The sequence below is a fragment of the Pseudophryne corroboree genome, chromosome 1, assembly GCF_028390025.1.
Source record: "Pseudophryne corroboree isolate aPseCor3 chromosome 1, aPseCor3.hap2, whole genome shotgun sequence".
NCBI classification, from domain to species: domain Eukaryota; kingdom Metazoa; phylum Chordata; class Amphibia; order Anura; family Myobatrachidae; genus Pseudophryne; species Pseudophryne corroboree.
In genome coordinates this window covers 828,080,952-828,095,496 of record NC_086444.1, presented here as the reverse complement: position 1 = coordinate 828,095,496, position 14,545 = coordinate 828,080,952, and the positions used below count along the sequence as shown (strand labels likewise).

At 41.9% G+C, this 14,545-nt stretch overlaps 1 protein-coding gene across 3 annotated transcripts in view; it reads left to right on the top strand.

Moving 5' to 3' along the window:
* The window catches only part of HELQ (helicase, POLQ like), a 120,468-nt gene that overhangs the window by 90,328 nt on the left and 15,595 nt on the right, over positions 1-14,545 (top strand). For 2 of the 3 annotated variants that reach the window (XM_063919746.1, XM_063919740.1), the window contains exon 15: positions 5,108-5,206. The exons of the other annotated variant lie outside the window; for it this stretch is intronic. In XM_063919746.1, the coding sequence (XP_063775816.1) occupies positions 5,108-5,206 (99 nt within the window). The remainder of the gene's footprint in view (positions 1-5,107; positions 5,207-14,545) is intronic. 3 annotated transcript variants of the gene reach the window in all.

Here is a 14,545-nt window from a genome sequence, read left to right as displayed (position 1 = left end):
GGTGATGTTATTGGCATAGGCGTCTGCCAGACGTGTCTCTGAATTAGAGGCCTTATCCTGTAAAAGCCCTTACTTGATTTTTCATGAAGACAGAGCGGAACTTCGGACCCGTTCTCAGTTTTTACCTAAAGTGGTGTCTGCCTTTCATGTGAACAAGCCTATTGTGGTTCCAGTGTTATCTGACGCTTTTGTGGGCACTGAGTCCTTGGATGTGGTCAGGGCTCTGAAGATTTATGTCAAAAGGACGGCACGTCATCGGAAATCTGACTCGCTGTTTGTCCTTTATGATGCTTCCAAGATTGGTTGGCCAGCTTCTAAGCAATCTATTGCTTGTTGGCTCAGGTTGACCATTCAACAGGCCTATACTTCGGTGGCTCTGCCCTTGCCGACTTCTATTCAGGCCCTCTCAACGAGGTCGGTGGGGTCCTCCTGGGCAGCTGCCCAGGGTGTCTCGGCCCTACAATTGTGCCGAGCTGCAGCTTGGTCTGGTTCGAACACGTTTGTTAAATTCCATAGGTTCGATACCTTGGCCAAGGCTGACCTTCAGTTTGGTCAGGCGGTTTTACAGGGGTCTCGGCACTCTCCTGCCCGTTTGGGAGCTTTGGGACTTCCCCATGGTACTAAAGTACAGGACCCCAGTATCCACTAGGACGTAAGAGAAAATAGGAATTTAATATCTACCGGTAATTCCTTTTCTCTTAATCTGTAGTGTATACTGGGCGCCCGCCTCAGTGCTTCATTCCTGCTTACCTGTGTAAGTTTTTGGTTGGACCAATGTTGCGGTCCTCTTCTGTGTTGGGATAGCTTTGCTATCCTGGTTAGGTTGGTGTTGCTATCCTCTGTTCTGTTTAGCGCCCTCCTTTCGTTTATGGTTGTGTGTTGGCTTGCTTCACCGCTGTTGTATTGTATTGTTCTTCTCTCAGATTATATCCGTCTCCTTGGGCACAGTTTCCTAGACTGAGTCTGATAGGAGGGGCATAGAGGGGAGGAGCCAGCACACACATGCACACACTAAAAGTTTTTAAAATGCCAGGCTTCAGTGGACCCGATCTATACCCATGGTACTAAAGTACAAGACCCCAGTATCCACTATGGACTAGGAGAAAATGAATTACCGGTAGGTATTAAATTCCTATTTTTTTGTTTTAAATATTTATTTACTGTTTTACTTTTTTTAAATGTGTCATGAAAGAAAATTTTGTGTCCAGAAGCATGTCAAAACTGCCACTACAGTTCAGGTTTTAAGGATATCCATGCTTGAGTCCAGATGGTTGAATAAAATTGACGGAGGTACTAAATAAGTTACCTGGGCTCAAGCATGGATTTCCTTAAAACCTGGACTGTAATGGCGGAGTTTTGGAAACTGGTGTACAGGATGAAGGGGCCAGGGCAGAGTAATATCTGGTTGAGGTAATGAGAGACAATGTTGGTAATGGTAAGTGTTCAAACACCGTACATATATAAACAAGTGTGAAGTATATTATCTGTGCTGCTGTCTGACATGGCTGTGTCCCGGCATGCCCACCATAGGGAAATACATTATGTTTGATTACTAGTGATGCCAGCAGTTGACAAAATTAAATATGTCATTCACATCTACAAGGATGTGCAACACTTCTGTTTTATCATACCAATCACTTTAGCGTCTTTCCTATAAAAATGTAATGTAGAACAAAGTATATTATATAGCTTTACTCAGGGCAGACGTCCATGTAACCCAATCTGACTGTGCAGGTTTGTAATAATGAAGTACGTAAACTCATTTACATGCATACATCAGGTATCCTTTGGGTGAAAACCCTACTCTGGAGGGATTGATCTGTGTTGCAGGAATAAATATGAGTCTGAAAGGATAATGGAAATGAGGATCCGCAATCAAATCTTAACATATCACTTCTGTTGAAATGAGTAAAATTAAATTAGTCCAAAAATATGTTTTGAGACACAGAGGGCGGGATATATCAAATCTTGGAGAGAGACAAAATACCAGCCAATCAGCTGCTGTCTTTTTACAGGCTGTGTTTAAAAGCTGATTGGTTGGTACTCATCTCTTCCCTTTAGCTCTCCCGGAGGTTTGGTACATCTCTCCCAGAATAGGAGAGAAACAAATGGTCCTAGTACGGGATTAGACAAGCTTTTTTTGCCATAATCAATATACATTTACTTAGTGACATTTTTTTCTTATGGCTAAAATAGATATTCGGCATCATGGCCCCCACGCTGGTCGGTCTTCTGACTGCCGGCATCCCAACCACCGGGATGTCATACCCAGCCCAATTGCAGTGCTACTGCTAACCAACTATAAATGACAGATGTTCCTTGCTTATCCCATTTAGACACCATAAGGGCTGAAATTTGAAAGGGGCATCTTGAATTACAGCAATTTCGATGTTTGGTTAAGTTGTGCACATTGTAAAAATACCCCGGAGAGGGCATCATGGATTTAGTTAAGAGGTCTTCATATGAGCCTGTCCGCCAGTATATAAAAATAAGAGCAAAGGTTGTGATGCCAGTGTTCCCACTGCACTCTGTTTGGGAGTAATGGTAACTTTGAGAAGCAGTTATTTCCTCACAAGGAGGTAACATCTGAATAGTCGCCGCTCAGGAATGACCAGCATATTTCTATTGTATTCCTGTTATCATGTGTCTCAATCGCAACTGGGACACATGCGCTGTGCCACTTTTTAGAGCATTAGATGCATGCGCAGATGAAAAACACTGACCATTTATGTGGCTATCAGCGTTGCATCTGACTCAGAATCTGATCTGATGGCCCGCATAGATCACATCATTTTTTTATATTTCTGTTTTCTGGAAATTTTTAGATCACTGATCCCATACCTGTATGTGGTAACTTTCAATCCACATTTCTCTCACGTCCTAGGGGATACTGGGATGGTAAAAGTTACCATGGGGTATAGATGGGGTCCATTGGAGCCTGGCACTTTAAAAATTCTTCAGTGTGCTGGCTCCTCTCCTCTATACCCCTCCTGCAGACTGAGTTTAGAAAAATGTGTCCATTGAGCCGGGTGCATTCTCTGGAGCTCCTGAGGTGTTGTTTCGCATTACCCACAGGGTGTGTTTGCGCACTCCAACAGCATACCGCCACCCCTAACAGAGCTGAAGTCGCTGCAGTGGTGAGTACAGACACCAGAAACCTTTATGTGCTTCACACCCATTGTTTACATGTAAGCATTCATATAAGCATCTATTCGAGTGTCATATCCATCACTATTTCGTGTGTTTACGTGAAAGAGGAAGGAAACCTAAAGCTGGATTGGGACTATTTCTAAATCACCTCTTTTTCCTTCAAACACTTGTTGGGAGAAATTTATTCTTATACAGTATCACACTATTCTGTGTTTGTTTGCTTTTTGTTTTCTTTTTATATTTGGACATTCCGTTGTTGTGAAAATATCACACTGTATTCAACCACCTCCCACGGCACTGTGGGATCTCAATTTAGTCCTGACCTTTCTCCAATCTGACTGGTTTGAACCATTATACCGGGTGGACATGAAGTACTTGACTTGGAAGACTGTCATGTTGGCCTTGGCCTCGGCGAGGCGTGTCTCGGAATTGGGGGCCTTATCCTTTAAAAGACCTTATTAGGTGTTTCACGAGGATAGAGCAGAGCTCAGGACTACCTAAGGTTTTGTCTGCATTTCACATCAACCAGCCGATTGTGGTTCCTGTGTTGTGTGACACGTCAGTTGCCTCAAAATCCTTGGATGATGTTCGGCCTTTGAAGGTGTATGTCAAGAGAACAGCTCGTGACCAGAAATCTGATTCCCTGTTTGTTTTCTATGACGCTACGAAGATTGTCTGTCCTGCTTCAAAGCAGTCCATTGCTCGTTGGATCCGGATGACTATCCAACAGACTTACTCTTCGGCAGCCTTGCCGCTGCCGAGTTCAGTTCAGGCCCACTCCACAAGGTCGGTGGGTTCTTCCTTAGCTGCTGCCCGTGGTGTCTCTGCTTTGCAGTTATGCCGAGCTGCTACTTGGTCTGGTTTGAACACTTTTGTAAAGTTTTACAGGTTCGATACCTTGGCTACTGAGAACCTTCAGTTTGATCACTCGGTTTTGCAGGGGTCTCAGCACTCTCCCACCCGTTCTGGGAGCTTTGGGACATCCCCATGGTAACTCTTACCATCCCAGTGTCCCCTGGGACGTGAGAGAAAATAGGAATTTAATACCTACCGGTAATTCTTTTTCTTCTAGTCTGTAGGGGATACTGGGTGCACAGTTTTCCTAGACTGAGTCTGCAGGAGGGCCATAGAGGGGAGGAGCCAGCACACTGAAGAATTTTTAAAGTGTCAAGCTCCAATGGACCTCATCTATACCCCATGGTAACTCTTACCATCCCGGTATCCCCTACGGACTAGGAGAAAAGGAATTACCGATAGGTATTAAATTCCTATTTTTTTTGTGTCATCCTTTCTTTATTCAATTCTCTTTCTCCTTTTTTTGCACTGCTTCTACTTTGCAGTTAGGGCTGAAGCTTTTGACAAATCTCAGTGGAGTATCTGTAATTGGGTGCAGGGTGTGTTGTGCACATTGGCCTCCCGCATCATGGGGGTAATTCCAAGTTGATCGCAGCAGGAAATTTTTTAGCAGTTGGGCAAAACCATGTGCACTGCAGAGGGGGGGGGGGGGGCGATATAACATTTGCAGGGAGAGTTAGATTTGGGTGGGTTATTTTGTTTCTGTGCAGGGTAAATACTGGCTGCTTTATTTTTACACTGCAATTTAGATTGCAGATTGAACTCACCACACCCAAATCTATCTCTCTCTGCACATGTTATATCTTTCCCCACCTGCAGTGCACATGGTTTAGCCCAACTGCTAACAAAGTTCCTGCTGCAATCAACTCAGAATTACCCCCTATGTTTCCAGTGATTGCTTTGGAAGAAGTCACTAAATATGTTCAGGGTGTAGCCATGTCTCTTTTGTGCTTGTGACACATTTTCAGTTCAGAGACAGCCTGTACATTTGCATATGGACAATGCAAACGTACTTCAGTAACGTAGAATGTTACAGTATATGCTGAACTTATTCAGCTTCCATGACCATGGCTTACTAGATATTGTTTACATATGTTTTCAGTTTAATCAGCTTGATCCTGTGGATCAGAAAGTGGCTGGAAGTGTTGGAGTGCCTGAAAGTTTCCTAGCACGCAAAGTGTCAGGTCAATCCTTAAAAAAGGTAAAGTTTTGAACAGTAACATTTTATATAACACTCTCTCCAACTTCCGACCCATCTCTCTCCTACTTTTTGCCTCCAAGCTCCTTGAGCTTATTGTCTGCAACCATCTTACTGCCTTTCTTTCCTCCCACTGCCTGCTTGACCCATTTCAGTAGGGGTTCTGTCCTCTCCACTCCAAGTGCCCTAAAAGTCTGTAATGACCTCATTGCTGCCAAATTGGCACTACTCTGCTTATTATTCTTGAAATTTCTCCTGCTTTTGACATTGTGGACCACCCTCTCCTTCTGCAAATCTTTCACTCCCTTGGTCGGATGCTGCCTTTTCCTGGCTGTACTTCTACCTCTCTGACCATTCCTACTCTGTCCCTTCTCATGACTCCACCTCCCCCCCCCCTCCACTAACAGTAGGTGTCCCCCAAGGCTCTGTTCTTGTACCTTTTTCTGTCTCTATACATCCTCTTTAGGTGAGCTCATTAACTCTTTTAACTTCCAGTATCATCACCATGCTGATGATACTTAAATCTGCCTTTCCTCCCCTGATGCTCCCCCCCCCCCCCCCACACCTTACCCCTCTGTACTCACTCATATCTCCAATAGTCTCTGTGCTAGCTCCTCCTGGATGTCCGTCCCGGAGCTTTCTTAAACTTAACATGTCTAAGACTAAGTTGATCATCTTCTCACCCATCCGCACAACCTCACTTCCCACAATTTCATTATCTATTGATAGCACAACTATCTCCTCCAGCCCTTAAGAATGCCAAATTGATTTCTCACAAATATTTAAAATGCCCGCTCTAATATATATTGCAGACGCCAGGCGCATCTTATTACCATATACGATAAAAGTGCGCTGTACATCGCAAAACACTGTATCCCATAAGAGAAAACAATACACCCACACATTATCTGAGTTCCAAAGCTCATTGATGTATATATTTGCTATTAAAAGGATACGGATTCAATATATATTACAAAGTACAGTATACCTATAGTTACATGGTTACACTCGCACAGTAAGCAGTTAAAACATACAGTTACATATAGTTACAGTTACATGCCAGCGATACAATTACCATTCCCTCCAATGCATCTTATGTCTCCCTCTCTCTCTGTAAATAAATACAAGAACTGAACTGGCAGCAAGTCCATCATCCTCTGAGACCAAAAAGCCACTGAGCTCCTTTGTGATCAATGTGTTATCTAGTTTCTGGGGGAGGGATTCCCGATGAGTCACCAGTTCCTTTGTATGTGCTGAGCAGGCTCAGCCCTGGGGACGTCCAAAGGGGCTGGCCTGAGCTTCCTGTCCACTGTCCTATTCGGAACATCCATTGTTCTAATAAAAGTGATTTTAGCTTTTATACATGTAATCATAACTATTTGTTGCAGTGTCCTACAACTTAATAACAAGTATCAAATTAATCTACACACCAATCTGCTTGCTTCAATACCAAGCATGACAGGTGTATCCGGTTTCGTTCAAATAATACACATACATGACACCACTTCATTACATAATTCCAAATCACCATGATGTCCAGCGCAAGATACTATTATAATTATGTACTGTATGAAATAAGTGTCGAATCCATCTCTGTGGCATGTCCGTGTAAATGCGTGTGTTACCATATATTGCTGTGCTCGCTGCGCGTATTTGCAAGTATAGTGACTTATATGTGTCTAGTTTGTATGTTCTTTATGTAATATTTTTTTTTTTACTTCGACAGTCCACCCTTTGGCAGTAAACAATAACTGCCATCAATTATTAACATAAGAAAAAAATATTTCATACCATAATTGGTGACCTAGACACAAGTATGTATGCATTTCGTAAATCAGACACTTGACTATATTTGGGGAAGACAGGGAGGAGGACGAGACATCCTCTATATGCACTCGGCGGTCACGGGACCACTGGTTGGGTGTGGGACAACATTCAACCTATAGAGTATGCTGGGACAGTGCTCTGGCCTATAATGTCTGATTTGCGACGAACATTTCACACATACATGTACCCACGTCTTTGTACACTGATGTTTGGATTCAATTGAGGTTCTGCTGGGTAGATGAAAAAGACACAAACAAATCGTGACAGTGACATATAAAATTTTCATGATCTACATATTCCTATCACTTTCTGAACATTGTTTCCATTTCTGGAACGTATGCTAGGTCTGTTTAATCATTGAACAAGGGTTATAAGTAGTGTCCTTCCTAAATAACGTAAACCTTCGGAGTTCGGTGAGAGACACTCATAAACCTTTCTTCCACATATATTAATGAGCTCTTTATCTGCAATGTGTGAATGGCCATTGTCTGATTGTTCCTGATTACCTCTGAACTCCATAACTACTAGTTTGATTTTTCTCTGATTTTAACAAACTGATCGGCTAATCCTGGGATCCTATAAGGAAATCACTCCTTCCTACAGAACCAGTTCCAGTCCCACACTCGATTCCTCATAAAAAAAAAAACCTTGCAAAAATAGAATATCCTGAAAGAAAATGTTTGTCAGTGGGAAAGAGAGAAAAGAGAGAGAGAACAAAACAACTCTTGTTCATAACAAATCAATTACAATGACTGGTCTTTCTGCAATCCTTTAGTACGCTCAGGTAGTGTCCAACAGTGCCGCCTCTCAGTCTTCACGGAACAGAGTCTCTGGTGATACGAGGTTCTCTTTGCCTTGCTCTTTGGACACACAGTTCACTTGGAACACACAGTTCACTTTTCTCTCCACCTTGCTCTTTGAACACACAGTTCACTTGGAACACACAGTTCACTTCGAACACACAAACTCGATGAATGTGAGCAATAAACTACTTTGTCACGAGTTCTCTCCGGGTCAGCGACCTTCTTGCAGTGGGACGAGTGGACCCAAATCTCTCTTTCGGCGACCTTTAGTGCTGTCAACAAATCTTGGTATGGTCCTTCCCACCTGTCTATTAGGCAACCTGAGCGTAAGAACAATCACACAGTCTCTTGGTTCACAAGCAAGACAGTTAGCATTTGGCATACCAGCAATCAACAGTTTCAAGTTCTTTTGTCAAGTTCTCAAATGCTGGCTCATCTCAATAAGGTACTGTACTGTCACCTCATTGGTGTATTTCTGGGGTGTGGTTTGTTTTATCGACAGTGTCTAGGTCGAAAATGTTTAGGTCGACCACTATAGGTCGACAGTCACTAGGTCGACATGGATGGAAGGTCGACAGGGTTTCTAGGTCGACATGTGCTAGGTCGACCGGTCTAAAGGTCGACATGAGGATTTTAAATTTTTTTCGTTTTCTTCGTAAAGTGACCGGGATCCCAAATTAGTGCACCGCGTCCCCTCGCATGGTGCCTTCGCTCCGCTACCGCTTCGCTCGGCACACTTTACCGTTCCAATCGTAGTCCACGTGGATCGTTAAGTATGAAAAAATCCACACAAAAAAAAATGTGAAAAACTCATGTCGACCTTTAGACCTGTCGACCTATAAACCCTGTCGACCTTCCATCCATGTCGACCTAGTGACTGTCGACCTAAACATTGTCGACCTAGACACTGTCGATCTTCAAACCGGATCCCGTATTTCTGATCATTGTGCGGATCAATCATGACATGAGGTTGTCTTCCAAAAACAACCCAAAAAGACACAAATACCAAAACAAAAACAAATTTCGAAGAGGGTGATTCGTCGAGTGAAGATCTGGGAGTGGTTCCGAAGCTCCATAATACTAGTGGCAGTATCTATGATTACAATAGTACAATTTCAGGCTTTGCTCCTACTTCTAGGGGTACCATTATCTACACACAAATTTCTGCGCAATTTTTCTTTGCGGTAAACACAGCAGCATCCGTGGCGGCAGGAAATGCCTCTACCCAGTTTGAGAAAACATTAGTGCACACCAATACATAACAATAATTCCTAAAGGGTGTTAACTGTACGAAGTCGATTTGTATTTCCTGAAAAGATCCGTCTGCAGGAGGGATATGGGATGGCTCTGTTGGTATTGCTTTACCAATATTCTTCCTCAAGCAAGTAAGACAGGTCATTGCTCTCTTACCTGCATGAGAATAGAATCCTGGCGCACACCAGTAGGCTCTCATCAGCCTGTACCTACCCTCTTTGCCTAGATGCGTCAGACCGTGTGCCACCTCAGCTAGACTTGGAAGGTATGCTCTGGGGGCTACTGGCATACCGTGTCCACCTGCCCACAGTCCTGAGGACTCCTGGCCATACCCCTTTGTCCTCCAGACTGCCTCTTCCTGCAGGGAACATACATTTTTGTATCTTAATTTAACTATCGTGTGTTTGCAATGTAGAGTACCATGAGCATAACTCAAAAAAGAAACATCTCTAGAGGAGAGAAAGAAGGAGAAAATGAAAAAGAAAATGTCAGGTTTGCCATTCACCAACAAGCATATCAGTGTCTATACAAAATTTCCCTTCACCAGTATTCCCATTCTTCACCCTTTGTGCATGACAAGGCACACTGCAGTAATACTGGTGTTATCGTGCTGTTGAGATATACTGGGTTCGGGCAGAACTCTGGAGGACCTAGGCATGTGGAGTTTGAACTGTACTTGGGTCCATGTATTGTACCACCCTGTGTGAACGCAAAAGATGAAGAGGAAAACTGTAGAGAAACAGAATAGAGGTTGGTGACAGATGAGTTTGTAGAGGTGGAGAAGATTTTATAAAAATTTGACAACTGGATTGGGCACTATGGGGAAGTGATTCTCTACTTGGTCTATACCCCTAAAGAAAAAATCTGTGTGTCTTATCTCTACTGGGACTATCCCAGCCATCAATCCAGTGTCCTGTCCATCCTAAGTTCATAGGGAACCCGGTATCTGTGAGATAATTTCCTCTACCTGTGATGGACATGCATCTAGAACAGTAGAATGCGACATTAGTCTACAAGTTTTGTCAAAGGGTAATGTTGCATTTATTTTGTTCTTCCCATTTGCCGAATCTGTGTTTTTTATATGGCTTATGATTCCTTACTATATGTCCCTTGGTCCCATCTATGTGTTTAATAATGTGGCTTGTGTTTTCTGTCTAGGGGATCTATATTGACTATGTGTCCTACTACTCCTACAATCTCTGGCAAAATGCCCTTCTTTCCTACAAGTGTAACATATTATTGACCATTAGGGATCTGGGGCTTGGACTGATGGGTCTTTCCTGTATGTGCCAGTATACTTACCGTCCTCAACCTCTCCACCTGTTGTTCTCTGCGCCTAGCACTATTCTGGTGATGTTCAATAGCACACTATCTAAGATTAGCTACTGTGACCCCTTTCCAATTTTGCAAAGAAGTCTGCACCCTGACACTTGATGCCTTATTGAGCCCGTCCATTTGCACAGAGACAGCCACCTCCCATTTGCCGAATTAGTGTTCACCAGCGATCTTATCCAGATGGAGAGTTTTCTATTTCTGCAAGAGACAAAAACAAAAAATTTTTTAACAAGCTTCTAAGTCATGCAAAGTATTTCATTCAATTCTTCTCAACCGGTATTAAGGGTCTGTACACGGTTCAACAAACATTTCCAAGCTCATCTTGACTAGGGGCATTACTAGGAATGAATACTTCTTATATGGTAACTGAAAGAAATACCCAGGGGGTTACCTTGTCTCTGTCCGCTTTCCTACTGGCAAATATTAATGTGCGGACAGGTTTTTCTCCATTTCTGACATTACTTTCTTTATTTTTTTTGTTTACTTTATATGTACACGAATGATACCATACTTACCTGTTCCACTGGTCTCAGCCACTTCCCCACAGGCTACTGCTCTTCTTTTACCGGTTGGATACTCCTCTGGGTGCATGAGAAATGGCTGAAAACAATCAGGTCACCTTCTCCTCCTAAATAAAACGTCAACATTCATTAGTACATATATGGGTTACAGTCATATTTTTCATATTTTTATTATTTTCTATAGTTTGTATGCTGGCCGTAACTGCTTCCACATCTACATAAGGCGGTGTACTTGCATTCTCTTTTTTTTTCTTCCTACTTATTTATTGTTGCTGCAAGTTCAAACAGTTCTTATATTTCCATTCTTGTTTTATATGACTTTGGTTAAACATACCACCTGCAATACCTTAGGATCAAACTCACCAACCCCTCTTGCTGTCACAGGTTTAAACAATTTGTATGTCTGACCCTTTGTTTTCAGGATTTTATCAGACATATTCTTATCCTTAAGTTCTGCAATATCTCTGGTTCAAAGCTGCTCACCTTAGGGAATGGTACCCTATTTTTGTCAGTCATACATTCCCATTCACACAAAAAGTCTTCAGCGTGTGGACCATATTTCGCACACATAATACTTTTTCCTTTAAACTTCGCTGACCCCCTGGGCCGCGGCTCTTCAACCTGAACCCTGGTTAAACGTCCCTTACTTGAGCAACTGGCTCCCATAATTGTGGGCCTTTTCCCACAAACACCAAAATACGGTGAAAGTTCTCAGAGCGCTCTTCACCCGCTCACCGCCCACGTTGGCCAGTACTACCATACACTGTCAATAGCGAAGGCAATGTACCCAACTTAGGGCTCCTATCAGACCTTACAACACCGTAATTTCTTTCGGTGGAAGTTCTGTTTGGAATATTTTCCTGAGAGAGGCAGCGAAAAATTCCTTTTCGGTATCTTTCAACTGGAATTGTTTGCAGGGTGAAAAACAGAGAAATTAGATAACTATCCTTCACCCTTTCCAGTGAAGCCCACCAGGGAGATTTCCCGACGTTGTCAAAGAAAAACCCCTTTGTCTATACAATCACGTCTGCGTATGCTCTTCCACAGCGCATATAACACAATAATATCACGTTGCGCTGTGCAGAACAAATGGATGTGTGATGCAATAGCACAGCCTATAGATACTAGTTATCTATATGCCCTACGATTGCTGTAGACCACTTAGCCTAGACCACTCCAGACCACTTCAGCACTTAGTTGTATGGGATCACTAAGACCACTTCAGACCACATCAGTTCTAATCACGCAAGGTTGCGAACCCTACGCCGCCGGGCCTCTACTTACCCGGTGTTACCACTTCAGACCACTTCAGTTTCTGGGTTCAGTTCCACTTGCACCGCTTTCACTCACTCAAATACACTTTGGTTTTTCTGTACAGAAAATATTTAAATTCATTCAGATAGGCAGCTTTACCCCAGAGGCAATACAGTTTTTTAAAACTAAATTTAGAGTAACCTGCTTTTGAAATCTGATAGTTATGTACTATTGTATTAAATATCTATCTGTATCTATCTATCTATATCTATTGTATTAAATATCCCACCTTTGAACTAAACTACACTATTGTATAATTTGTACTCAGCGCCCGCATTCTGATGCACTTTGCGCAAACACGCGACCGTGCGTGTCTCTTATGCTGCATGCGCAGTCCTTTACTTTGTCCGAGACACGTGTACAAAACCCTGCGTCCGCAATAAAACAAATCACACAGCTTCTATAAATGTGAGCAATACTAACTACTATTGCCCACTAGACACAACTTGTTCTGTATAAACTTTTCTGCAGACCTGCGTTTGTGTCTTTACGCTTACTTCCTTAAAATACTGTTATTTCCGTTTTAACTATATAGCAACAAATGTATCCTATTTCACAGATCTATAATGACTCTAGCAGTAATCAATAATTTAAATGATATGACTCAGATTGGGTAACTATCCTGCAGAACATACACTGATATAAATATACACATAATTATAATAATATTATATATATGTACCATTCACTGGTCCCCTATGAGACTCATTTACCCATTCAGTGCTTCTAATTTGCATATCAACAGAGGTTCATATGCCTGTTCAAGAGGGTAGTGGGACAGGTTAATTAACATTTCAATGGCTATCCTAAACTAGCAAGCAGAGTTACCTGAATCCTAGAGGTAAAAGAAAAAAAAAACTATTTTTTTTTAAATATCTGTGTGTAATTCTTACATCAAGTATTCATCTCTTAACTCTCACTAGGCCCAGCTGAAACTATTTGTAATTGACTATGACATGGGTTAAATAAATGCATTGGTAACTCATAAATGATGGTTGATGTGACCAAGGAAAGCAGATTATTTTGAGCAGTGAAAATCAGCCATTTAGAAAAATTACCTTCCCAAAATTGTCGCTGCTCCTCCCCCTTCCACATCCATGAGGGTTACACAAAATGGTGGACAGGCCATGTGGTTAGTCCAAAATGGAGGACAGACCATGCGACTTCCTTTGTCACAAAGAAATCACACATCATACAAGCACCAGAAGTTATTTTAGGCCTGAGTTAAAAATAAAAACTATATCAAGGCTATGCAGCAACTTTGAAATATACTTTTAAACCTACTTAAACAGATAAACAATCCAATCTGAATCAAACACAATATGACTTATTTGAACTTTGTTTTGCAACAATAAAAATACATTTTAGCATCTTAAATATTATGAGAAACGCATTGTCCCTTGAATTTCATATCAGCGTCTTACTAATAACACAACCATACACATGGATATGATGATTTTCTCAGCTTTAGGATGCGTCCATCACAAGCTGATCGACCACAGTGTCGCGTTTATAATGTACAGTGCATCATTAAGAATGTGATATCGCGGACCAGTCCCCATCTAAGAATGCCAAATTGATTTCTCACAAATATTTAAAATGCCCGCTCTAATATATATTGCAGACGCCAGGCGCATCTTGTTACCATATACGATAAAAGTGCGCTGTACATCGCAAAACACTGTATCCCATAAGAGAAAACAATACACCCACACATTATCTGAGTTCCAAAGCTCATTGATGTATATATTTGTTATTAAAAGGATATGGATTCAATATATATTACAAAGTACAGTATACCTATAGTTACATGGTTACACTCACACAGTAAGCAGTTAAAACATACAATTACATACAGTTACGTATAGTTACAGTTACATGCCAGCGATACAATTACCATTCCCTCCAATGCATCTTATGTCTCCCTCTCTCTCTGTAAATAAATACAGGAACTGAACTGGCAGCAAGTCCATCATCCTCTGAGACCAAAAAGCCACTGAGCTCCTTTGTGATCAATGTGTTATCTAGTTTCTGGGGGAGGGATTCACGATAAGTCACCAGTTCCTTTGTATGGGCTGAACAGGCTCAGCCCTGGGGACGTCCAAAGGGGCTGGCCTGAGCTTATTGTCCACTGTCCTATTTAGAACATCCATTGTTCTAATAAAAGTGATTTTAGCTTTTATACATGTAATCATAACTATTTGTAGCAATGTCCTACAACTTAATAACAAGTATCAAATTAATCTACACACCAATCTGCTTGCTTCAATACCAAACATGACAGGTGT